The sequence below is a fragment of the Pangasianodon hypophthalmus genome, chromosome 24, assembly GCF_027358585.1.
Source record: "Pangasianodon hypophthalmus isolate fPanHyp1 chromosome 24, fPanHyp1.pri, whole genome shotgun sequence".
Lineage (NCBI taxonomy): Eukaryota > Metazoa > Chordata > Actinopteri > Siluriformes > Pangasiidae > Pangasianodon > Pangasianodon hypophthalmus.
Window position 1 is genome coordinate 4,499,521 of NC_069733.1, and position 24,002 is coordinate 4,523,522.

General features: G+C 39.3%; 1 protein-coding gene across 3 annotated transcripts; it reads left to right on the forward strand.

Moving 5' to 3' along the window:
• Positions 1–2,062: 2,062 nt before the first annotated feature.
• mlxip (MLX interacting protein) lies at positions 2,063–23,515 on the forward strand. Of its 3 annotated transcripts, none has more exons than XM_026939824.3 (17): positions 2,066–2,665; positions 5,271–5,377; positions 5,456–5,541; positions 6,484–6,573; positions 6,922–6,963; positions 9,633–9,879; positions 9,982–10,071; positions 11,323–11,423; positions 12,564–13,020; positions 14,166–14,260; positions 14,361–14,466; positions 14,595–14,707; positions 15,541–15,648; positions 17,325–17,452; positions 18,574–18,697; positions 21,820–21,949; positions 22,544–23,515. In XM_026939824.3, exons 1-17 carry the CDS (start codon positions 2,292–2,294, stop codon positions 22,654–22,656), a joined length of 2,511 nt encoding a protein of 836 aa, XP_026795625.1. In that variant the 5' UTR covers positions 2,066–2,291; the 3' UTR covers positions 22,657–23,515. The 3 variants fall into 3 exon arrangements, with proteins under 3 accessions (XP_034154966.1, XP_026795625.1, XP_053084874.1); XM_053228899.1 differs by having other exon boundaries at positions 9,702–9,879; XM_034299075.2 differs by lacking the exons at positions 18,574–18,697; positions 21,820–21,949 and having other exon boundaries at positions 2,063–2,665.
• Positions 23,516–24,002: the final 487 nt, after the last annotated feature.

Sequence of the window (24,002 nt, forward strand, 5' to 3'; positions counted from 1 at the left end):
CCTTTAAGAATGCTATTTCATTTTACTTGTATATGGCTAGAATGACAATAAAGCCCTGTAATCTAATCTCTGAGTAATCTGTCATTTCTTTTGAGTTCATACAATCATAGTAGGCAATTCCATAAAGCGGATGATTTATGTCATCATCTTTTGCACAAACGAAATCAATATTGCAGCACTAGTAGATGTGAGTGTGGGGCGACTGCCTTATATACCATCAGATATAGACAGATTCACTCCTCTGCTGTTACGTGGGATTACAGAGCACACTCACAGAGAGCTTGGTAAAATTACATCCTCTCTGGTCAAGCTCAAAATAGTTCGCAGAATCGCTCTGGTACATTTGTCCGCCCCTGCTTGAGAGCTTCTCCTCTATTTAAGCAACAGCTTTGCTTCCCACTCAGAGACCAGAGCCAGTCACTCCCTGATTATAACCAGGAAATGTTTTACTTTGTGCTTCTGAGAAGCTTCATGCAGAGGTTGCACAGCTGAGTAGCTCTGTTTTGGCTGAGGTCGAGAAATCATTTCTGGGCCAGAAAAAATCTAGCAAGATCTACACTGATCCACAAATCCCAGTTTTTCTAAGGTATATTTAAACTTATACCACAGCGCTGTTGAATTCTCAACTCTGATTGGTCAGAAGGTTTTGATTTATTTGCTACAACAGTAGTTAAAGCTGTAAGGCTACAGGTTTATATTAATTTATATTTTTCAATGTGTTGTTGTTTTTATAGTAGCAACCTACATAGTGACTTGTACACTGGATACTCCACAAAAAGTGATTTTAAAAAATTGACATTTTCTCTGAGGAGACATTTATTTAACATTTATATCTTCTAGACAGAGACCTGTGCGGTTTCTCTGTAACATGATGAGATGATTCACGAGGGAGAAAACAGAGAGGGAGTGAATGTTTATAGCTGCTAAGAACTAACTTGTTTCATTGATGTTCCACAACATTGAATATAACTATAAACTGATAAAAAGTCTGACGTGTGTTTCTTTAAATAATAAAAACAAGTAGAACTCGATGCCAACAGTGCCTCCTCTGCCAACAAATCTATTCCTTCATGTTTTAAATTTGTATGCCTAAAATACCCTTAAAATATACTTCACACAGGAAGGAAGCTATTGAAGAAAACCTATTTTAGTAATTTGACCTTGCTGTAACCTTGACCCTGTCTGAATCAATTTCAAAATCTAATCAGTTCATCTGCTGGTTACAAAGATAAATCCATATACAAACATCCAAGCACTAGTTCACGAGATATCACGCTAACGAGAATCTTGGATGGAAGGATGGACAGACGAACTGATAGAGTACCTGAAAACATAATGCCCATAAAAATAATCACAAGGAAATTTCCTGTGGCGTAACAGGAATAAAATGCTGGTATGGTAACCACCCTGTCATGGATTAGTTTCCTATAACAGCACGCCCTGTCGTGGTTAAATCATTACTTACATCACTATTATATAGACACTATAGGGCCAAAAGTTTGTGGACACCTGAACATCATACTCGTGTGGTTCTTCCTCAAACTGTTGCCACAAAGTTGGAAGCACACAATTGTATAGAAAGTCTTTGTATGCTGTAGAGTTACAATTTCTCTTCACTGGAACCAAGAGGTTCAAACCTGTTCCAGCATGACAGTGCCCCTGTGCACAAAGCGAGCTCCATGAAGACATGGTGTGTGAAGGATGGAGTGTAAGAACTCGAGTGTCCTGCACAGAGCCCTGACCTCAACCCCACTGAACACCTTTGGGATGAACTGGAACACCGACTGCACCACAGACCTCCTCACCAACATCAGCGCCTGATCTCACTAATGCTCTTGTAGCTGAATGAACACAAATCCCCACAGCCACGCTCCAAAATCTAATGGAAAGCCTTCCCAGAAGAGTGGAGCTCATTATAACAGCGAAGAGGGGAATAAATCTGCAATGGGATGTTTAACAAGCACAGCTGTCCACATACAATACTTCTGGCCATGTAATGTAGGGCTAGAAATACAAGCACTACTTTTTTAAGCATTTGGTTGGAGGGATAAACTCCACTCTGGCAACCAGGGGAACACAACAGTCTCGAGTCTCACATCTCTGAAGCCCAGCAGAAGTGTGTGTGTGTGTTTGTGTGTTTAGAGAAGTAGTAGGGCGCTCCTCCAAGAAAATGAGCAATAAGCGTGTTCTTCGCTTCCAAAGGACTTCACAAGTACCGGAAAGACAATAGTATGAAATATCGCACAGATCGGCTGAAGAGTTGCTGAACAAAGAGCAGCAGCAGCAGCAGCATGAGCAGGGGTATAGGTGGAGTAGGTGGAGTAGGTGGTGAAAGGGTTGGTGGTGGTGTAATGGCTACCCGGGCACAGAGGCGAGTCGCTCCGAGCATGAAGCAGGAGCCGCAGGACGACGACTCGGACACCGAGGAGACTCCTCTCGGGCTCGGGCTGAAGAAATCAGACGGGAGAGAGCCGCAGATCATCCACAGCGGTCATTTCATGGTTTCGACTCCTCACTTCGAGCATCCGCCGAAGAAAGGCTACGACTTCGACACTGTTAATAAACAAACTTGTCACACTTATCACTTCGGCAAGGCGAGCGCATCGCATCTCTCCATCGACGCGTCGCTCACCAAACTGTTCGAGTGCATGACCCTGGCGTACAGGCGAGTCCACTGCTCCTCTTCACCCAAACAACTCAAATTTATCAACCCAAACAGCTCCTCTACACCCAAACAACTCAAATTAATCAACCCAAACAACTCCTCTACACCCAAACAACTCCTCTTATCCAGCTCGCTCTGCTAGAAAATGAAACTGCTGAGGATGTTCGTAAAACCGGATTAAATTTCATCCACACACACATGACTAGCCAAACTAGCTAGCCTCACCCTGACACTGTTCTGTCTAATAGGCTGGAAAAGCCTCCGTTATGTATACATTTCCCTTTTTTCCTTTTACAAATAAGCAGTTTTATATCCGGCGTGAAGTTAGTTGTAAAGCTAGCTATCTCTGCTAACTAACGCTAACCTTTCCTTCAACTCGAGAGTGACGCACGAGCGCCATGCTAACGTGCTAATGCTTAATTAAGCATATATAAATACATAACTAAATAAATAAATCGCGTAGTGCAGTGTTTCTTCTGGAGACTTTACCACAAAAGTTATATAACTAGTTATTTACTAGGCTCTTTCTGACCTCTCCACAGGCATAGCTAGCTAATTTCCTTAGCATATGAGCATGTGATATAAACAGTGCTCTTCTCTTCTCTCTGCTTGGAGTTGAGTTTTATTCACTTCTTCACTTCTTTACTTCACAGCAGCTGCTCTTGTAGTTTGATGAAAATTCAGTGCTAACATAAAAGATATAAAAGATAACATGCGTATTTAATCATCTCTGCTTTATAATCATCACGCTTGTGTGTCTTTAAAGTTCATTAAGCAGAGAAAATAAATAAATAAATAAATAATAATGATAAGTCAAAGGTATTGGTGAGTGTGCCAGCATTATACTGTTTTGATTTTATTTTTTTTTTTTAATGTTATAAGCAGATTTCATGTGAAATTGAGGTGTTAATGAGAGAGGTCAGAGGAGAATGGCCAAGAGCTGGTTGGAACTGATAGGATAACACAAATAACCACTCCTTAAAAACCACTCTGTGCAACTGTGGTGAGCAGAAAAGCAGCTCAGAATGCGCTACATGTCAAACCTTGAGGTGGATGAGCTGCAAGAGCAGAATCGTATCAGCCAAGAACAGGAACCTGAGACTACAGCTTCACTCAAAGTGGACAGCTGAAGATTGGAAAAACTTTGCCTGATTTTTTTATTTTTTTTTTTCCGAATTGTCAACTGCACAGTTTCATGTATGCAGCATGAGTCCTATTTTCCCTCTATGTGTCAGTGTTTCTTTTAATGGGCTCCCAGTGAAGACATGATGCAGCACCAAGGCATCCATGGTTCAGTGATTACTGGAAGCTGCTGGTGTGAATATAAACTGTTGTTCAAATGGACGTTTGAACAACATTTCGTCGGACGATGAAAATGCTTTCAAAAACATTGTTGCTCTTTTCCTCCAGCACTTTTTAAAACAAAATTACGCACAAGCTTTAAACTCACACATGGTCCCAAATTGAAACCTTTATATAAGGCTCTAAAAATAATAGTTTTCAAATAATCTCTGAGCTGCACTTATGAAAGTCGTCAGTTTTGCAATTTATTAAATATGCATTTTGTTATTTTCATAACAAAATTTGGCGTCAGAGAATCAAGTGTGAATCGTGATCTCAGTTCTGAGCCCAAAAATCTGGATTCAGATTTAAACAAGAATCATGGAGCACTGAAGTGTACTGATATTTTTATGAGTGGAGGGTTATATTGTATATAAAACACAAAAGCTAGACTAATTTGTTTGGAAAACCTTGTAGAATCATACCCTCTGATATTGCTTTATAAAATACACAGACGTACCCTGACACGCCCGCATTCCTTTAGATTTGCGTTTTTATAGTCGATATGCTGTACAGCTCTTTGAGTTTTGAGACAGGAACTTGTGAATTTGTTGTTGACATCACGCAAGCTGTTTATCAGGTGAATGAAGCTATATGACTGTATAATATAACTGTGGCCCCCATGTAGGTGTATGTGTTCATTTTAAAATCTCATCATACTTTTGTGTGTGGGTGTGTATGCTGAAAAAAATAAGCTCTCTGATTATGTTATGACATTGTGCTAGAGGCAGTTTAAAAGAATGGAAAGTTGGCTGTTTGTGCTGTAGAGGAAACATATGCGCAAGCACTCACACTTGCAATTTATCATGTGACAGGAGATGCATGGCAAGGAAACTGGCCAAGACTGGAAGAAGAGTTCAGGAAACAAAAAAACAAAAAACAACATGCACAAGGACACGTGTTGAGAACTGAATTTTTGTAAAGGAAAAATAGATGCTGTCTTTATCCAGGATGTAAAAGTAGACATACGCAGTTAAATTAGTGCTTTGGAAATGGATTAGTTAAAGGCTAAACGTCTCGGATGAGCAGGTGAACAATAAGAAGAATTGTGGAATTATCACGGTATTAATTTGATATGTTTACTGCCCAAGTACTTAAATAAAATGGGTCAGATTTCATCAATAAAGACAAGTATTCAGTTATAACCATGTTCACTGGTGCAAGATAATGTGCTTCTAAAGTAACAGGGTGGAAATGTTTTAGGCAGTCAAGGAAAAACCTTTTTTTAACGCTGTGTTGCATGTCGTTGTTTTGTCACCATCAGTGGGAGATTGGTGTCCCCAAAATGGAAGAACTTCAAAGGCCTGAAACTTCTTTGGAGAGACAAGATTCGCCTCAACAATGCCATCTGGAGGGCTTGGTACATTCAGTGTAAGGACCAGTGTCCACACATTTAACACCTGCTCTGCTTTGTCTTATCATTGCTTCTCATGAATTCATTTTGTGCAGATGTGGAGAAGAGGGAGAACCCAGTCTGCCATTTTGTTACGCCTTTGGATGGGACCATGGATTCAGGAGTCCATCGACCTGCCGAGGTGAGAGAGAGGGATCTAGATTTACATCTGATTTCCTGTACAGCTGTTTGCGACAGTATCCATTGTTAAAAGTACTACACAAAAGAAATTTAATTGAATTTTTGAGGAAGCTTGATAATGGCTAGCTTTAAAAACTTGGTCTTGCAACAAACTCAATAGTGGATTTATTTGCACATTTAATAAGAGCTTCCCAACCACTGATAATAATTCCAGATGTAAATTAGAAGGTATTGAGGCAAGTACGTGTGGTTGGTGTAGAGGACAGAATCTAGGTATAGATCTTGTCGTACCCAGTGGGACTAAACTCTTGGGATTATGATTGGATGTCTTATGATGTCTTGTGGCTGTTCTTCTTATTGAGGAAGTCTGAGAATCATTTCTAAGATACTGTGTTAAGTAAAGAAGCAATATTCTTCATTCATTCATTCCTCTAAAGAAACCACTTTATCCTGGTCAGACTTGTGGTGAGTCCGGAGTCTGGAAAACATCCTGGATGGGACACCAGCTCATCCGTGCATACACACATTCACACACTCATTGAGAAGTAGGGACAATTTAGCGAAACCATGTATGTGTAAGGACATTTAGATTATGTGCAGCACTTTACATATGTTGCTGGACAATTAAAATTGTGCAAAATAAAAATATCTAGGGCAGAATCGGCACACCTTTATGCAATTGCACAGTGTGGGATAGGACAGAGATGAAACCTGTGAGAATCCACAGTCTAAGGGAGGGGAACCGAATTTTGTCCTCATACATCTCTCTGCATCACACATTTGGTTCTCATGTCTATTCTCTGCAATTATAGAATGTATGCTTACAGTGTTTTACTTCTCACTGACCCATTCTGGTCTTGATAAATAGATATTTACTTTGTAGATGTAATTGCTCTTAACCATGAGAAGTCAACAATGTTATTATCATCATGTGTCTTCTAAGGCAATAGCTACAGAAGGAAAATATTGGAAGAGAAGAATCGAAATTGTTCTACGAGAGTACCATAAATGGAGGACATACTTCAAGAAAAGGGTAGGTCACCTATTTAACTGTTTGAGCTACTTTGTGATCAGATTTTTTTTTAAGGTCCTAGGTAGGCCTTATGTAGCCAGGAACCTGAATTTTTGTTGCACAAGAGATCTGTGAGATTCTGGACCTGGTGTCAAAACCCAGATGAACTGTAGTGACTTGGATATTGTGTTTCGGACAAAAACATCCTTCCTCCAATGTTTCTTCATTGTAAAAAAAAAAAAAAATAATAATATAATATAATATTTTGCACTGTAGTACAGTACTGAATGCTGATTGCGTGACTGTATTATGTCTGATCTTCACAAATAAATAATGTTATTTAATCTTATTATTTGTATAATTTCCCAGTTACAGAAGCACAAAGATGATGATCTTTCCAGCCTTCTCAAGGTAACTCTTAATTTTATGCAATTCAAATGGAAGCTTTGCATTGCCAAGATGCCTGATTCTGTGTGTTGCTCTTAATGCAGTGTACGCTAATAGCCCCACATTAATATTACATGTGATATGTATTGGTTTCCTCTACATGATTATGCACTATATATTGTAATCTTGTAGAATACTAGCAAACCTGTATAACGGTATTGTATTGCCTGGTGTAATGTACATGAAACTGCTGTGCGACTAATAGCATCCACAACACAAGCTGAAAAGACTAACAAAAAAAAATCTCATATTATTCACTCCGTGACCGTATAATGCTAGCATTATTTGTATGAAGTGTGTAGCTGGCACCTTTTTGGCAAACGGTTTTGAATAATCAAATCTAAAAATGCTAATTAGTGCTTCTATTGAGTGCATCTTCTGTAGCAGAAGCAGAACGCAGCATAATAACGTATGCAGGAAAATTTAAAGTTGAAGCTGAAAAATGTGACCTACAGTGGGGTCCAAAAGTCTGAGAGCACTAGTGAAAATATTTCTGCTTTGCATTCTTTTCTAATTTAGTACAACAATTTTCATGACAAAGCATATCACAGTAGAATCTTTGAAACATTTACATGAATTTCAGAGTTTCTTAGTATTTGGTTTGTATCCTTTTTGCTTTAATGACAGTGTGCACGCGAGCTGCATGGACTCCAAAAGTTTGTGCAAATTATGATTCATTTTAGATCAAATCCATCTGAACATGCTTCAGTAGAAGAGATTAGCCATGAGGAAAATCTGACCTTTTGTATAAAGCAGTTAACATGGTCAGTATCATAAATTTGCTTACATTTAAATAGGGACCTAGCAATATTAAATATTCAAGATATTGAGCATTTACTTTCTTTGTATTAAATATTTCAAAAAAACTTTTTTTTTTTTTTTTTTTTACACAATTTAAATGAAAAAAAAAAAATCCCAGATTTTCAATGTGATCTCAGACTTTTGCACCCCACTGTATATTTACTATAGCACATGAAATGCTCCCCTTTTGAAAAGCTCTTCATGTCAGCTGGATGTACAGTACCAGTTTTTCTTTGTTTATTGTTTTCAATATTGTATATTAATACTGAAGACATCCAAAGTATGAAAGAACACATATGGAATTATGTAGTAAACAAAAATGTGTTAAATAACCCAGAATATGTTTTATATTTTCGATTTTTCAAAGTAGCCACCTTTTGCTTTGATGACAGCTTTGCACACTCTTGGCATTCTCTCAGTCAGCCTCATGAGGTAGTCACCTGAAATGGTTTTCCAACAATCTTGAAGGAGTTCCCAGAGGTGTACCTGTTGGCTGCTTTTCCTTCACTCTCCGGTCCAACTCATCCCAAACCATCTCAGTTGGATTTATGATCGGGTGATTGTGGAGGCCAGGTCATCTGATGCAGCACTCTGTCACTCTCCTTCTTGGACAAATAGCTCTTACATTACCTAGAGGTGTGTTTGGGGTCATTGTCCTGTTGGAAAACAAATGATGGCTCGACTAAGTGCAAACCAGATGGGATGGCATGTCTCTGCAAAATGCTGTGGTGGCCATGCTGGTTAAGTGTCACCAGCAAAGCACTCCCACACCATCACACCTCCTCCTCCATGCTTCACAGTGGGAACCACACATTCAGGAACCGTCCATTCACCCTCTCTACGTCTAACAAAGACACAGCGGTCAGAACCAGAAATCTCAAATTTGGACTCATCAGATCAAAGGACAATTTTCCACTGATCTAATGTCCATTCCTTGTGTTTCTTGGCCCAAGCAAGTCTCTTCTGCTTGTTGTTCTTCTGAAGTAATGGTTTCTTTGCCGCAATTTGACCATGAAGGCCTGACTCACGCAGTCTCCTCTGAACAGTGGATGTTGAAATATGTCTGCCACTTGAACTCTGAGAAGCGTTTATGTGGGCTGTAATCTGAGGTGCTATAAATCGGCAGTTTCTGAGGCTGGTAATTCTAATAAACTTATCCTCTGCAGCAGAGGTAGCTCTTGGTCTTCCGTTTCCTGGGACAGTCCTCATGAGAGCCAGTTTCATCACAGCGTTTGATGGTTTTGGCGACTGCACTTGGGGATACATTCAGAGTTCTTGAGATTTTTCGGATTGACTGACCTTCATTTCTTAAAGTAATGATAGACTGTCTTTTCTCTTTACTTAACTGAGTGTTTCTTGCCATAATATGGGTTTGTACAGTAGTTGTAGTAGCACCCACCCTTCCTCTGCACAAGACAACTGATGGTCTAAAGCACATTAAGAAGGCAAGAAATGTCACAAATTAACTCTTGACAAGGCACACCAGTGAATTGAAAACCATTCCAGGTGACTACTTCATGAATCTGATGAGAGAATGCCATGAGTGTGCCAAGCTGTCATCAAAGCAAATGTAGTTGCTTTGGACAATCTAAAATATAAAACATATTCTGGGTTGTTTAACACTTTTTTGTTTACTACATAATTCCATACGTGTTCTTTCATACTTTGGATGTCTTCAGTATTGATGTACAATGTTGAAAATAATAAAAATAAAGAAAAACCACTGAAGGAGAAGGTGTGTCCAAACTTTTGACTGGTACTGTATTTTGTCTGCACTAACCTTGTTTGTCCACTAACCTGGCCTGCACTGTTGCATTTTTGCCCTCACAAAGGGGGCAGAGGAGCAGTTCTCGCTGTTTGGCGAAGTGCATCCCGACATCCTTCGTATACCCTTCTACCAGGATGATGAGGCAGCAGGGAGCACACGCCGCAGCTCCCGCAGGAGCCGGGACTCTCCCATACCAATGGAGATGGACCCTATCTTCGACATGGATGTGCTCATGTCCGAGTTCTCTGACACGCTCTTCTCTACGCTTTCCTCTCACCAGCCCGTGGCTTGGCCTAATCCCAGAGAGATCGGTAAGACTGCAGTAACAAGAGTGCGTAGGATCTGCTGAGCTTCTCCACATGGTGGACAAATGACATAATACAAATAAAATTGATTCTTCTCATTACTCCCAGCACATGCAGGCAATGCAGACATGATCCAGCCTGGCCTCATCCCGCTGCAGCCCAACTTGGACTTCATGGACACTTTCGAGCCTCTGCAAGGTTAAATCATATCACATTTATCTTGGTCACTCACTTGGATGTGTTTTTTTTTTTCTTTTTTTTTTTTTTTTTGGTGGATGATTGACCAGGATAGTGATTATAGGCTTGCTTTATCTGCACAGAAGGAACAATATACAGTTTATCAAACCCGTAAGCTAGCTTCGATTCCATGAACCATATGGAGCTTGTTTTTGGTGTTTGAGAATCAGAGTGCACCGTCTTTATTTGTTGAGTGACTTTTGATGGTTAGAAATAGGGGTATAATGCTTGTTTTGAAAATGCTGGCATCAGAGCGTCAACCTGAGCATATCCATTGTGGTTTTGTGCGTGTTATATCTGTGTTAGGATTCCGCTGATCACGTCTGATGACCAGGTTGTTACTTTGTGATCTGTAATTTCTTATTTGGTAAAGCAATGTTTTGTTTGCAGTCTTAATTTCGCTTTGTTTTATTGTTACACGTGCATGTGGAAACATCAGAATATGTCACACAGTGTACAGCTCCTGCGTCCACCACTCTGTTGGTACAAACTGCACTGCAAACAGATCATTTCAGATAAGACTTGGGTCTTGTTGAATCTGTATTCAAGTCTAACATTAAGCAGCATTTCCACCTCACTGTCAGCCCACACGTAGAAAACCTTGTGTTTGACGTTTGACGTTTTCGACGTAACGGTGTGAACATACTATCAGTGTGCTGCCGTGCTCATGTGAAGTAATGTAATTGGCTGACTGATGTCATAAATTTATCTACTGTGAATTTGTACAACAAATCTCTTGCATTGTTGTATAGTAGGAAAAAATGTAATAAATCTCTGTAATATTGGTGACCTTTAATGTCACCTGAACATCACCAAGATTTCGAGGGTTCTTATACTAAGATGTACCAAAAACTACGATATTCAGTTAAATATATCAGTAGTTCATGGTATAGCGTATCTGGTTTCTTGGTGAATTTTACGGATTGCCTTTGTGCCATATTTTATTTAGTTTCCATATTCTGATTTTACACTATGAATTAGAGGTTTGTTTCTGAGCACAGCACTCACTCTGTTTATTTATGCAAAATAAAATAATTATTTCCTGCTTTCCTACTAAATCACGAACTTAAAATAGCTAAATACTTCACATTACTTATCACTACAGACTTCTAATTAAATCACACGACGTCTGGCTAGTGTAGTTTATAATTATGGATGTGTGAGCGCCTCATTATTTCACTGAGTCCTTCCTTGTTTTCTCCTCTTAACCAGATCTGTTTCACACCCTGCGTCAGCCCTTCTACCCCACAACCTCACCCACTGCCCCAACCACCACTCCCTTATCCAACAGCAGTAGCAGCACCCAAACACAGGTACCAGTGCTGCTCCAGATCCACACACTTTTACACACAACTAGCCCCCGTCCTAATGTTTACAATTAAAGGTGGCATATCAGGCTCTAAAACAGGAGTGTCAAACTCATTTTAGGTAACGAGCTACATTACACTTAGTCCAATGTCATGTAGAAAAAAATCAGGTTTTCAAGAGCAGAATTTGGTTTATTGCTCTGTTTTGCTCCCTAGTGGAATAACAGAGACTTGCATTTCTTTTCAAATCTTTCGAATCAATTACATTCCACATAACGATTTTTATTTAGAACATGGTTTCTAAATTCAGTTAGTGTACCAGATTAAAACTTTTATCAGGCCTTATGTTTGATACCACTATTTGAAAATATCAATGGAACAGACATACAGACTCACGTCTCCACCATATTGCAGTTTAAAGAAATGTAATTAAAATAGGTTGGAGGCTTCTGCAAATTAGTTTTGTATATTAAATTGAACATTTCAGTTTTAAACATCTTGTCGAAGCTTATTCTGCAAAATAAAACAATGTAAAAAATTAATACCTCATACTTATAACACTCTTGGTTCTCACATTCTATTAAGTGTCTAATACCTGTGTAGATACATGTCGAACTCTCCTGCAACTATAACTATGGAGATGTGTAATTACTGGGACTTTATTCATTGTGTTAGATGGGTAACAGTAGAATAGTTTAAGTAAATATACGTGTATCAGCTTCAGCTTCTGCTTGTATAATTAAAAAGTGTATACTGACAGGTACGCATGTAACAGTATTAGTGTAACTGCATTTGTATAAAGGAGCTAGATTTCCTGTAGACCTTTTCTTTCTGAGTGTTTATATCAAGATGAGCCTGACATATTTCTGGTACATCATAAATAGTGCTTAAATCCTCAGTGATTACATAATAGATGCCTAAATACTTCACAGGTATTTGACACACTTAATATACAGTGGGACCACACTCTTTACAAGTCCTCTAACCTTAACTTGTTTTAGTTGGAGCTTGAAATCGTAAGTCATTTTAATATAAAAGAAGGATTTGGAAATTTGGAGTGGATCAGCTACAAAGTATAGTGCAGTGAGAAATGATGTGTTGACTGTGTTTTTGTTTACTCTTTTGACGGTGTATTTCTCTTCCCAGACTTCGTTGTTATCTCCAATTAACTTGCCCTCAGAACTGTCCATCTCACTGGCCCCAAGTCCTCCTACAATACCCAGTGAAGACTACATGCCACTTTTCACAGAACAAATACCACCCTCGGCCCCCGTCATGCCACCCCCAGCCCCTCTCCCTCCTCCGCCCTCTCACCCCCTGCAGTGCCAGGCTGCTGTCCCTAGGAGCTCGTCTCCGTCCACGGTCACACAGATAGGCCATTCCTCAGTGACACCCAGCACCACTGCCACTCACAGGTCAACCTTTGCCCTTTCACCCAGGCCTACTCGTCAAGATCAGTCTCTCCCATGTATCTCTTTGCCCCCTCAGCCTCAGAGCTTTGCCATGCCACGACCCATCCAGCCTGCTGGCTCTACTAAAAAGAGCCGCCATGTACCCATAGTCCCTGCTACTCCAGTTCAATCACCTCACCTCATACTGACAGGTGAGTGCCTTTTTCCACACCACGTTCAAAATATACAGTATATACACTGTTTAATTCAGTGTTTACACTGCAGATCTCCTAACACACATGATAATATGGGGGTAAATCTGGCCAAAAATCGATAATTAAAAAACAAAATGAAAAGAAAATTCCTCTTGTGCCATTTCTTTTAGCTATCAGTACACGAAAATCCTGCCAAAATGCCAAGTAAAGTGAAGTAACTCAGTTTCATTTTCCATTTAAGCATGAGACATTTGTGCCAAATGTAAAACTGGCATCCTATTTCATCACTCCCTTTATTTAATCTTTCCCTTGTATGGTTAGTTCACAACTTTATGCAAAAAAAAAAAAAAAAAAAAAGATTATATAAACACAGTATTATGATGAATATGAGACAGTAGATCAGAATTTCAGCTTCCATTTCCTGATATTTGCATCTCATACACACCTCTTAGTTTTTTAACTGTCTGTGACACTTTACAGGCTCTTTTCAGAGATTTTATGTCACATACACACACACTGCTCTGTGCTGTTCAGCTCTCTCTCTCTCTCTCTCTCCCTCGTGGCTCTTGTCTCTCCCCCTTTTGTCCTTGCCGCTGCTCACTGAAACACAGAACACTTGTTAGCAGAATCCCGCACAGGTGTAGGTTCTTACCACTAGGCATCGCCCTCCATCCACAAACTGCTGCTCGACCACGCCCCTGCCTCCACACAGTCTCTTCATGAGGATCAGTTGTTGGAGAATATACAGAGAATAAAAGTATACACTGCCTTGATCACTGAATTTAAATTAGATACATAAGCAGGTTGTCATAAGTCATCATGCTGTCATGCCCCAATGATGGTAAAATTTAGTTAACCAATGGTTATAAACAGTAAACATTTTTAGAAAGATATTTATTTTTTTGCAACCCATAGTAGCACTAATTTGTGAAGCTTAAATGCTAGATATGCAGCTGTTAGGCTGTGTTTATTGAGCGCATTCAAGCAGAGAAAGGGAATGTTGTGTGTCAAATAGAAACAGCATATGGACATATAGAATTCACTCCGAAAGCACCACAAAATAATGAAAACGAACATCTTCAGTAGCCAAAAAAAACGGGCCTAACAGCTTGTATATCTGTAATGTTGATGTTTTTCTCCAGGACCTGCCGGTGCTGTTCTTGTCACTCCGTCCACTCTTAAAACCGACGTGGCCTCTACTGCTGGTGTGGTCATCACCTCGGCCAGTATTCCACGCGTAAGCCGTCTCTCTCATTATTACCTGTGTAATTAAATCATTGTAGACGGAGTTTTTGCAGATGTTTCGGTTTCTGTTAAAGGGAACGTTCTTTTCACAGGGACCTGGCTTCCACATTCTCCCACCAAGTCAGAATTCTGCTCAGCACATTGTGCCTAAAGAGGAAACCACCTTATCCAGTAATAAGAACTCAGCAGCTTGCACAGGTAAGAGTCAATATTCCAATATTCTTCATTTTCACTTCAGAAGGCCAAAAGATTTGGGACCTGACTTCTGGACAAAAGAGTTATTTGATATTTGCTCTGTTACACATTGTGTTCACACTATTTTTCAGCATTAGATGGGAGAACTTCTGGTCAAGGCTCACCTTTAGGGCCAGAGCAGGTGCCGAGCCCACAGTCCCCACTCAGCAGCACCTCATGCCTGGCCAAGAACGAGCCCAATCAGGTACATTTTCTTAGAGTCCTTATTTCAATTAAATGTGTATTATACTGCACTACCAGTGTCCAAACTAAATTTCGTGGATCTGTTAGTCACGGTTAGTGTTTTTTCTTCATATGATGTATGTAACGTTGCTGTAATGTGATTATGCTATGATTAACACTGGTTGTAAAGAAATAGCATTTTAGGGCCTTTTAAAGTCTACATCCGAATTAAATTATTAGATAATTAGATATGATTAGATAATTATATAAACAACTAGTTTAACATATTTTTCATCACATGCAGCATTTATTTTCTCTTCTTATTCATCAGTCCAGAATATTCAGAACACATGGCATTTCTTCAGCACTAAAGTTCTGTCCTTTATCTACAAAAAAAAAAAAAAAAAGAAAAAGCTGCATGCTACTTAAAATGAATGTCATGTTTAGTTCTCTTCCTGCTGTTGGGTCGATTCAGGGTTGAATCTCTTTCTCACTGTAATCAAACCGCACTAGAGTTCACATGGAATTGGAACGAGATCACCTCACTCAGACCAGTTATTTTGGTCTGCATCAGAGTGCAGTTGCTGTGTTCAATTCTGTCCAAATGAACAGCACCAAGGAGGAAAACACACCAGGGCTCCATTCAGATGGACTAAACCCTGCATATGTGAAAGCACCTTTAGTCTAATCAGTGATTCCCACGTTCTACTTTCATCTAATTCTGGTTTTAGAGATTATGTTTACAGGTTTGTTTTTTTTCTTTTTTTGTCTTGTTGATAATGAGCTTGAACTTTTTCGTATGTTGTATAACTGTATTTCTGTCTTGTCTGTACTATCTGTCTTTTTTTGAACCAGAATCGTCGTGTGAAACACAAATCAGCTGAGCAGAAAAGGCGATCCAACATCAACATTGGCTTCAAGACACTGTGCAGCCTAGTTCCCTCTCTCAAATCGCAGTCAAATGTAAAAACATGGATTATTTATTTCGATTTTCATGCAAGTAGATATTGGCATTGGACCTTTGTTTAGGAATCTACATACCTGTGGGTAAACACTAATAATGTTACAGTTGCATATTCATAATGATACTTGATAATTTACCTATGATAACCTTGATTCTCTTGATAACCATATTTTATACCTGTATACGGTTATATATATTTATATAAATTTTTAATGGCTTGCTAATTAGTCTAGATAGGCTTTCTTCATTTCATTCAAAAAAGACTGCTTCATTTAACAGCAGAATCTAACCATCAGAGAATTCATTTAACCAGCAGAATCTTCCAGTTTTCTGTGATATTTGCATATTGTGCTAAACATGTTGGCTGACTCTTTTAACAATGCATATAGTGAAAGACAGTTGATTATTAGGTCTCTGCTCGCGGATATTTATTGGGCTTTGAATGCGTGCCTGTACTAAATCCTTAAGTAGTCCTTTCATCTGGTCCATCTTCTGCTCCATTCAGCAGTTTGTTGTGTTAAACTATCCACTGTATTGCCCTAAAAAAAAGAGAAGTATGAACTTTTTTGCATTTTACATCTAGAGAAACTTATACATGTGTATATTAACAGACTTAAATTACAGATACAGTGGCTATCTGCTTACATTTCACAGCCTGACCTGGGCTTCCTTTCGGTCTGTGGGCATTTCTGACTGTAGGGTTATGTCTCAAATACCCACCAGGGTGCAGACAACAGTGTTAAATATCTACTGTTACTCATTACTTATTCTACTTGCTCTACATAAGAATGTCTGAGCATGGTGTATGGTAGGAGTTAGCGATGTGACTAATATATCACAATTCTCAAAGACATTTCCAGAAAGTAGAAAATATGAATCACGATATACAGATTTGTTCACAGACTAACAGAAAAAACCTGTTTGCTGATTTATATAATGTCTACAAAATGATTTATTTTATTTTTATAAGTAAAACTGTGATATGATAAGTACAAAAATAATTATCATTTAAAAAGTACCATTAACCATTTTATGCATAAATTAGTTTTTAAAAAACCATCCACATGTATAGGAATACTATGAAAAAGGATAAAATATTACACCTGAAAGTTAAAAAAAAAAAATCTTCCAATGTGTTTATACACAAAAATTGTTCACAGTCAAGTCTAAACTAGAGCAATATTTTTGAACTAATAATATAGGTGAAATTTGCACAGTTTAGGACTGTTCCATGATATAGCTGATTTTTGGAGGTAAACAAATTTATCTTCAATTTAACAAGTTTTAGAGTAGCTATAGGGTTCATTAGATTCAGTCACAATTTCACTGAATCACAAACAAAAAAATTTAATTGGAGATTTTGTGTAGAAAGTTTGGAAAGATACCAGAGATTATAACTGAGAGCAACAGAATTTTATCATCTGCTCCCAATCAGTGTATAAAGAAATGTATTACTTTCTAAAAGATTATGATATTATGATTATGATACCCATAATATCTCAGAAAAGTGTATTGTGGCGTAATTTGTCACCACATCCATATAGACCACCATTTTCATATAGACCAGCTGTAGTGAATGGTTTCTCACATATACAGAGTTATCATGTTATTAATGAATATAAATTTGTAAAAGGGTTGTAACACTGAACCCTCTCCTCTGTATTTGGCCTACCAGATCAGTAATGCTACGACCCTTCAGAAGACGGTGGAGTACATCGGAAAGCTGCAACAGGAGAGGCACCAAATTCAGGAGGAGACGAGGAGACTGCGGGAGGAAATTGAGGAGCTCAATGCATCCATAAAGTATGCGTGTCATTATTTTAACTGTCAGGATAATAATTTAAAACAAATACCAAATGGCTTTAGTTTAAGTTAGGAATCAAAATGCCAAAATGCAGTTTGGTCCTCTTTCTAGTGTCCTTGCTTTTCTGAGCTGTGGTTCTTTTGCATCCAGAGCCTAAAATTAAACCACTGTCTTTTTTCTTGACATTTGGCATGCATAACAGTGGATCTTACCTGAACCTAGCAGTTGTTTTATAAACATGAAAATGCCTGTGGTGTTCTAGTTCTTAGGACAAACTAGACCCTTAGATGTCAAAACACATTTTGAATTTATTTCATTGATAATGGATATACAGTATGTGACGTCTTTATACTAGAGACCTAGCTGAAAGTGCACTTCCGATTTCTCTTTAGTATCCATTCATCTAGAGCATCTCAAGTTATTACGCATTGCATTCTGTGACCTAGAAACATGTTCATATTTGGTGCTGACAGCCAAAATGGTTTTCACTTCTCAAGAAGGTAATGCTGTATCATGACACTATCTTGAATGCATGACAGTACACCAGATACAAAGTGCGGGAAAAAAAAAGAAATTACCTCTTGACCTTTCAGTGACAAAGCATTCAACAGAAAGATGTATCATGCTTTAAAATATTTGTATGAGTTGCAGATAGTGTCATGTTTGTTTACTGTGAGGTAAAATTAGACAATTCAAATGTAAATTAAAGAATGTACTGGTTTCACTGGTTGAATACTCAACTGGGAATACAATAAAACAAACTCATTAATTCTCATTCAATTTAAGAAATATAATAGAAATTTACAGAAATCTCACTGTAGATTTAGATCCCTAATAAGCAAGACAGAGGTGACACTGGGAAGGAAAAACCCCCCTGAGATGACATGTGGAAGAAACCTTGAAAGGAACAAGACTCGAAAGGGAAGCGCTTAAACATGATTATGAGTCACCACTCTTCGAAATGGAGCATTAACTCTATCATTGTATTATAAAGTTAAACAGGAGTAAGTGTGTTGAAAGTGACTTTACCAAACCAGCCAGCACCACCAGTGTTGGACTGTGAAGTTCAGGTTCAGGCTCTCCAGTTCAGCTAGTTCACATCTCACTTTCATCTTTACAGTTTATGTCAGGAACAACTTCCAGCCACAGGAGTCCCCATTACACGCCACCGATTTGATCACATGAAGGAGAAGTTTGATGAGTATGTAAAGAACAGAACTCTGCAGAACTGGAAGTTTTGGATCGTATCCTTTTTGCACCCTGGAACCCAAATTGAATAAAAATCTGTTTAAGAAATGGATGCGATGTGTTTCTGTAGGTTAAGGAGCTGCAGGGAAATGTTGGGGTTTAGTGTTAGAAATATTTTTAGAAGAATAGGGATGTCAGTAACACAAACGCAGTAAAACGAAGTTTTATTTCACCCATATTAACCACAAGGGGTGGTGAAAATCACCTGAATGCCTTTTTGTGTGTGTGCATGCACATATCCTGACCAGTGGACATGATGTTAAGCGCTGCTGAGCCTAATATGTTAGTTGGATTCTGCTAACATACAACACTGGGGCTAGAGTCAGGGTTTTCCCAGTCTAGATTCACTGAGAATGCAAGCCACCACGTCACTCCACTATGTAGCAGACATTATTATGCTTGCCAAACATTTAACCAGATTGCTTTGTGTGTTTGAGGATGTTAGGATTGTTTAAAGGCAACTTTAGCTGTAATCCCCCTACAAACACCTTTCCAGATTCTCCTAAATGGGTCACTTCCTCATGACATTGATGCATATTTTATCCAGGTGATTGTCACTTTCTTTGGTGGGGTGAAGGCTAGTCCGTCTGGCCCCACAGAAGAGCTACTGTAACACAAACTGTTGAAAAATTTATTGCTGGTTATGATAAAAAGGTGCACACTGCAAAAATTGTTCAGGAATGGTTTGAGGAACATGACAGAGGGTTCAGGGTGTTAACTTGGCTTCCAAATTCCCCAGATCTCAATCCACTCGATAATCTGTGGGATGTGCTGGACAAAAAAAGTCTGACCCCTGGAGGCCCCACCTCACAACTTACAGGGCTTAAAGAATCTGCTGCTAACATCTTGGTGCCAGATCCCACAGTGCACCTTCAGAGGTCTTGTGGAGTCTCCACATGTCAGAGCTGTTTTGGTGGGACAAGGGGGACCCACACAATATTAGGCAGGTGGTTTTATGTTATGGCTGATTGGTGTATTTGCAGTTCTTAACCAAACTGTTGCCACAAAGTTGGAAGCGCAGAATTGTTTAGAATTTCTTTGTATGCTGTAGCATTACAGTTTCCCTTCACTGCAACTAAGAGGTTCAGCATGACAATGCCCCTGTACACAAAGCGAGTTCCATGAAATCATGGTTTGTCAAGGTAGAAGTAGAAGAACTCGAGTGTCCTGCACAGAGCCCTGACCTCAACCCCACTGAACACCTTTGGGATGAACTGGAACACCGACTGCACCCCAGACCTCAACATCAGCACCTGACCTCACGAATGCTCTTGTAGCTGAATGATCACAAATCCCCACAGCCACGCTCCAACATCTAGTGGAAAGCCTTCCCAGAAGAGTGGAGCTTATTATAACAGCAAAGGGGGACTAAATCTGGAATGTGATGTTCAACAAGCACATATGGATGTGATGGTCAGGTGTCCATAAACTTTTGGCCATATAGTGTTTATTCACTAGGGTTCTGTGTTATTTGGGACCAAAGCTGACCTCACAAAAACTCAGTGAAAAGGTTTGAGGGAAAGACTGTTGTATGGCAGAGCTATGACTGTATTATATATTACCTTGTGATTTTGTTGGAAGGTCTTGAAATGTGTGCACACAGGCACAAGAAGCTATCAAGGGTCCATAGAACCACAGTGTACGTGTATACATACATGTAATAGATGTGTCATTCCTGAACAATTCTGTCTTTTTGGCTGAGTCACTGTGAACATTGTTGTAAAATAGCAACAATTATTAGCAGTTTTTGTCACTGCTCATGCTGGTAGTTGTGTGACATACACAACGGCATTATCAGGCTGCACATTTGGGCAAACCATGTATCTGAACGAATCAGTGAACAATTCTGTATATATATATATTGTATACACCGATCAGCCATAAACATTATGACCACTGACAGGTGACGTGAATAATATTGATTATCTCGTTACAATAGCACCTGTCAAGGGTATATATTAGGCAGCAAGTGACCAGTCGGTTCTCGAAGTTGATGTGTTGGAAACAGGAAAAATGGGCAAGCGTAAGGATTAGTGAGACTTTGACAACGGCCAAATTGTGATGGCTAGATGACTGTGTCGGAGCATCTTTAAAACGGCAGGCCTTGTGGGGTGTTTCTGGTATGCAGTGGTTAGTACCTACCAAAAGTGGTCCAAGGAAGGACAACCAGTGAACTAGCGACAGGGTCATGGGCGCCCAAGGCTCACTGATGCGCATGGGGAGTGAAGGCTAGTCCGTCTGGTGTGATCCCACAGAAGAGCTACTGTAGCACAAATTGCTGAAAAGTTAAAGCTGGCTATGATAGAAAGGTGTCAGAACACACAGCGCATCGCAGCTTGCTGCGTATGGAGCTATGTAGCCACAGACCTGTCAGAGTGCCCATGCTGACCCCTGTCCACTGCCAAAAGTGCCTACAATGGACAGGTGAGCATCAGAACTGGACCACAGAGCAATGGAAGAAGGTGGCCTGGTCCGATAAATCACATTTTCTTTTACATCATGTGGAAGGCCGGGTGCATGTGCATTGTTTACCTGGGGGAGAGATGGCACCAGCATGCACTATGGGAAGAACACAAGCTGGCAGAGGCAGTGTGATGCTCTAGGCAATGTTCTGCTGGGAAACTTTGGGTCCTGGCATTCATGTGGATGCTATTTTGACACATACCACCTACCTAAACATTGTTGCAGACCAGGTACACCCCTTCATGGCAACGGTATTCCCTAATGGAAGTGACCTCTTTCGGCAGGATAATGCTCCCTGCCACACTGTAAAAATTGTTCAGGAATGGTTCGAGGAACATGACGAAGAGTTCAAGGTGTTGACTTGGCCTCCAAATTCCCCAGATCTCAATCCAATCGAACATCTGTGGGATGTGCTGGACAAAGTCTGATCCATGGAGGCCCCACCTCACAACTTACAGGACTCAAAGGATCTGCCGTTAACGTCTTTGTGCCAGATACCACAGCACACCTTCAGGGATCTAGTGGAGTCCATGCCTCGACGGGTCAGAGCTGTTTTGGCAGCAAAAGGGGGACCAGTACAATATTAGGCAGGTGGTCATAATGTTATGGCTGATCGGTGTATATTGAAGTATTTTCTTTAACAGTGCTCCTCCAGTTTAGCATCATAATTAAGCCTTTGTTTGAGTCCTTCAATGGCAATGTGTCAACCACCAACAAGAGCGAGTTGTGTGAGACCACCATGCAGTGGCTGGACCGAGACTGTGCACTGCCCGTCCTCAGACCCAGTAAGTTACGATGGTGATTATAGCTTAGTGTAATGCTGGCTTGTATATGTCTGTTTTGTTCACGTGAAGGTTATTAAGTAATTAAGCAAAATAGTTATGACAAATATTTGTCATTTATAACTAATACAGAGATATTATAGCTGATGTATCTGATATAGCTTGCTAGTCTAATTTAAATGACAGAAACAGAATGTCAAAAGGGTTGACCTAGGGTTCACATTTTTTTTTTATTATTAACAGTATGTGTAAAAGTTATTTTAAAAAATGAAGAAGAAATACAAAATAAAAATGGTAAAACAAGTCATCATGATCAAGCTGTCAGTGCAGCCCTACTCAGATAAAAGAACTGCACAATTTTGAAGATGGTATTTTGATAATCAGGAGGATGAGCAACATTTTACACTACACAAAGCAAATTCTAAGTGTGACACCACTCAGTCCAGTCATCAAACTACAGAGCTGATGAGCTTCCAATAAATGATAAGAAGCAAGCGTAATTTACTTTCAGTAGGAATAGCTGAGTACTTGTGAGTGCTACACACATTCACAAAGTTTTTCTCGCCTCTCATTCTTTCCTTTCCTCTTACTTAACAGTGGTTTTAGGAACTCTGAGACAGCTAAGCACCACCACGTCCATCTTGACGGACCCAACACTCCTTCCAGAAGAAGCTAAGCAGGCCGTCGTCAACTCCAGACACCACTCCTAGCCCCTTACTTGCTTTCAAATCATGATTTAACTTGTATATATCTCGCAAAGGCCCAGCAATAATGCAGGACATACTCAAGAGGCTCAAAAGGACATTGTGATACCTTCATGTGCCGTCTGCTTAAGTGATATTGCTCTACAGTCAGATAAACAATAATAAAATGCTAGAGAAGTGTTCTTCCTTGCCATCCTCAGTGCTTTTATAGCAGTAAGAGAGAACCATAGCTTTGGTTTTTAACAGTGTTAAAAGGGCTGCTATAGACATAATGGACTTTGTTTTAAAGGGAAACAGAAGTTAAGTGCTAACTTCTATAAAAAGTTCAAAAGCCTTAATAGAATCCACCAGTTGTAGCAAATGAATCTCAACACACTTGTTTGACAAATCAAAGGCCTTTGGTTTGTAATCCTTAAAATTATATTGTTTCATTAAATAGCTTTTTTCTTCTTTTATCCAATTTTTTTTTCATTTGAGAGGATTTAAAACAAGCAGTTTGAGGGTTAAGTGCCACGCTCAAACAGTGGCTGTCTTCCAGTCGAAGGATTTGAACTCTCAGAACTCTCACTCTTTTGGTCGCTGGCCTTACAGTTGATTAAAAGTGTTCTTTGCACTACACCTTTACAGGAGTTTGTTCATTTTAAGCCTTATAGAGACTATTTTAAGCACTATTAACAGGTGTAGGTGTTTTTTTTTTATTTTTGGACATACAGTCTTTTCTGTCTTCCAGCTGTGAGATTTCTCCTACGATTAAGCTCCTTTGTGTCTTATTCTATATTTTAGAGTATCAGTCATGTAAGATTTATTCCGATTTGCCTGATAAGCCTTATATACAGCAGGGCTATGAGTAAACTTGCTAAAATAATGTGTTATCGTATGTACCATCTTCATTTTTTATTTGTTTGTTTGTAGTCATTATTCCAAGATTTAAAAAAAAAAAAAAAAAAAAAAAAGCACAACAACAGAGATCCAATGCTGTTTACTGCTGAATTGAGTGTGGTGGAATTTTCTAGACTTCAAAAATGAAGGTCTTACAGTGGTACAATCCTATATCATGTGTAGCAGCGTTGAATTGCATTTGCTCCTCAGGTGTTTCCATAACTAGCTGAAGAGTTAGCTGAAATGTATGGGTCAACAAACTGTATTCTGGACAGAATGCTTGCTTGAGATGTGTGTGAACCTGTAATTTCTCAAGTATGTGGTTTACAGGTTCTTCCCAATGGAATTATTGGAATTAGTTTGAAAATAAAAAAATAAAGACCAAAATCACCCTTGTCAGTGATTTAGTAGGTCAAGTCAATGGCTGTAAATTCAGGTTAGATTGATGTATTGCTTCATGCAGTTGGTGTATG

What these genes read in the sequence shown, in the direction of transcription:
- mlxip (XM_026939824.3), top strand. Translation starts at nt 2,292, where the DNA reads ATGAGCAGGGGTATAGGTGGAGTAGGTGGAGTAGGTGGTGAAAGGGTT. An exon ending in GTAGCAGCACCCAAACACAG is followed by an intron (nt 11,424 to 12,563) that starts GTACCAGTGCTG and finishes TTCTCTTCCCAG; the next exon opens with ACTTCGTTGTTATCTCCAAT. An exon ending in ACCTCACCTCATACTGACAG is followed by an intron (nt 13,021 to 14,165) that starts GTGAGTGCCTTT and finishes GTTTTTCTCCAG; the next exon opens with GACCTGCCGGTGCTGTTCTT.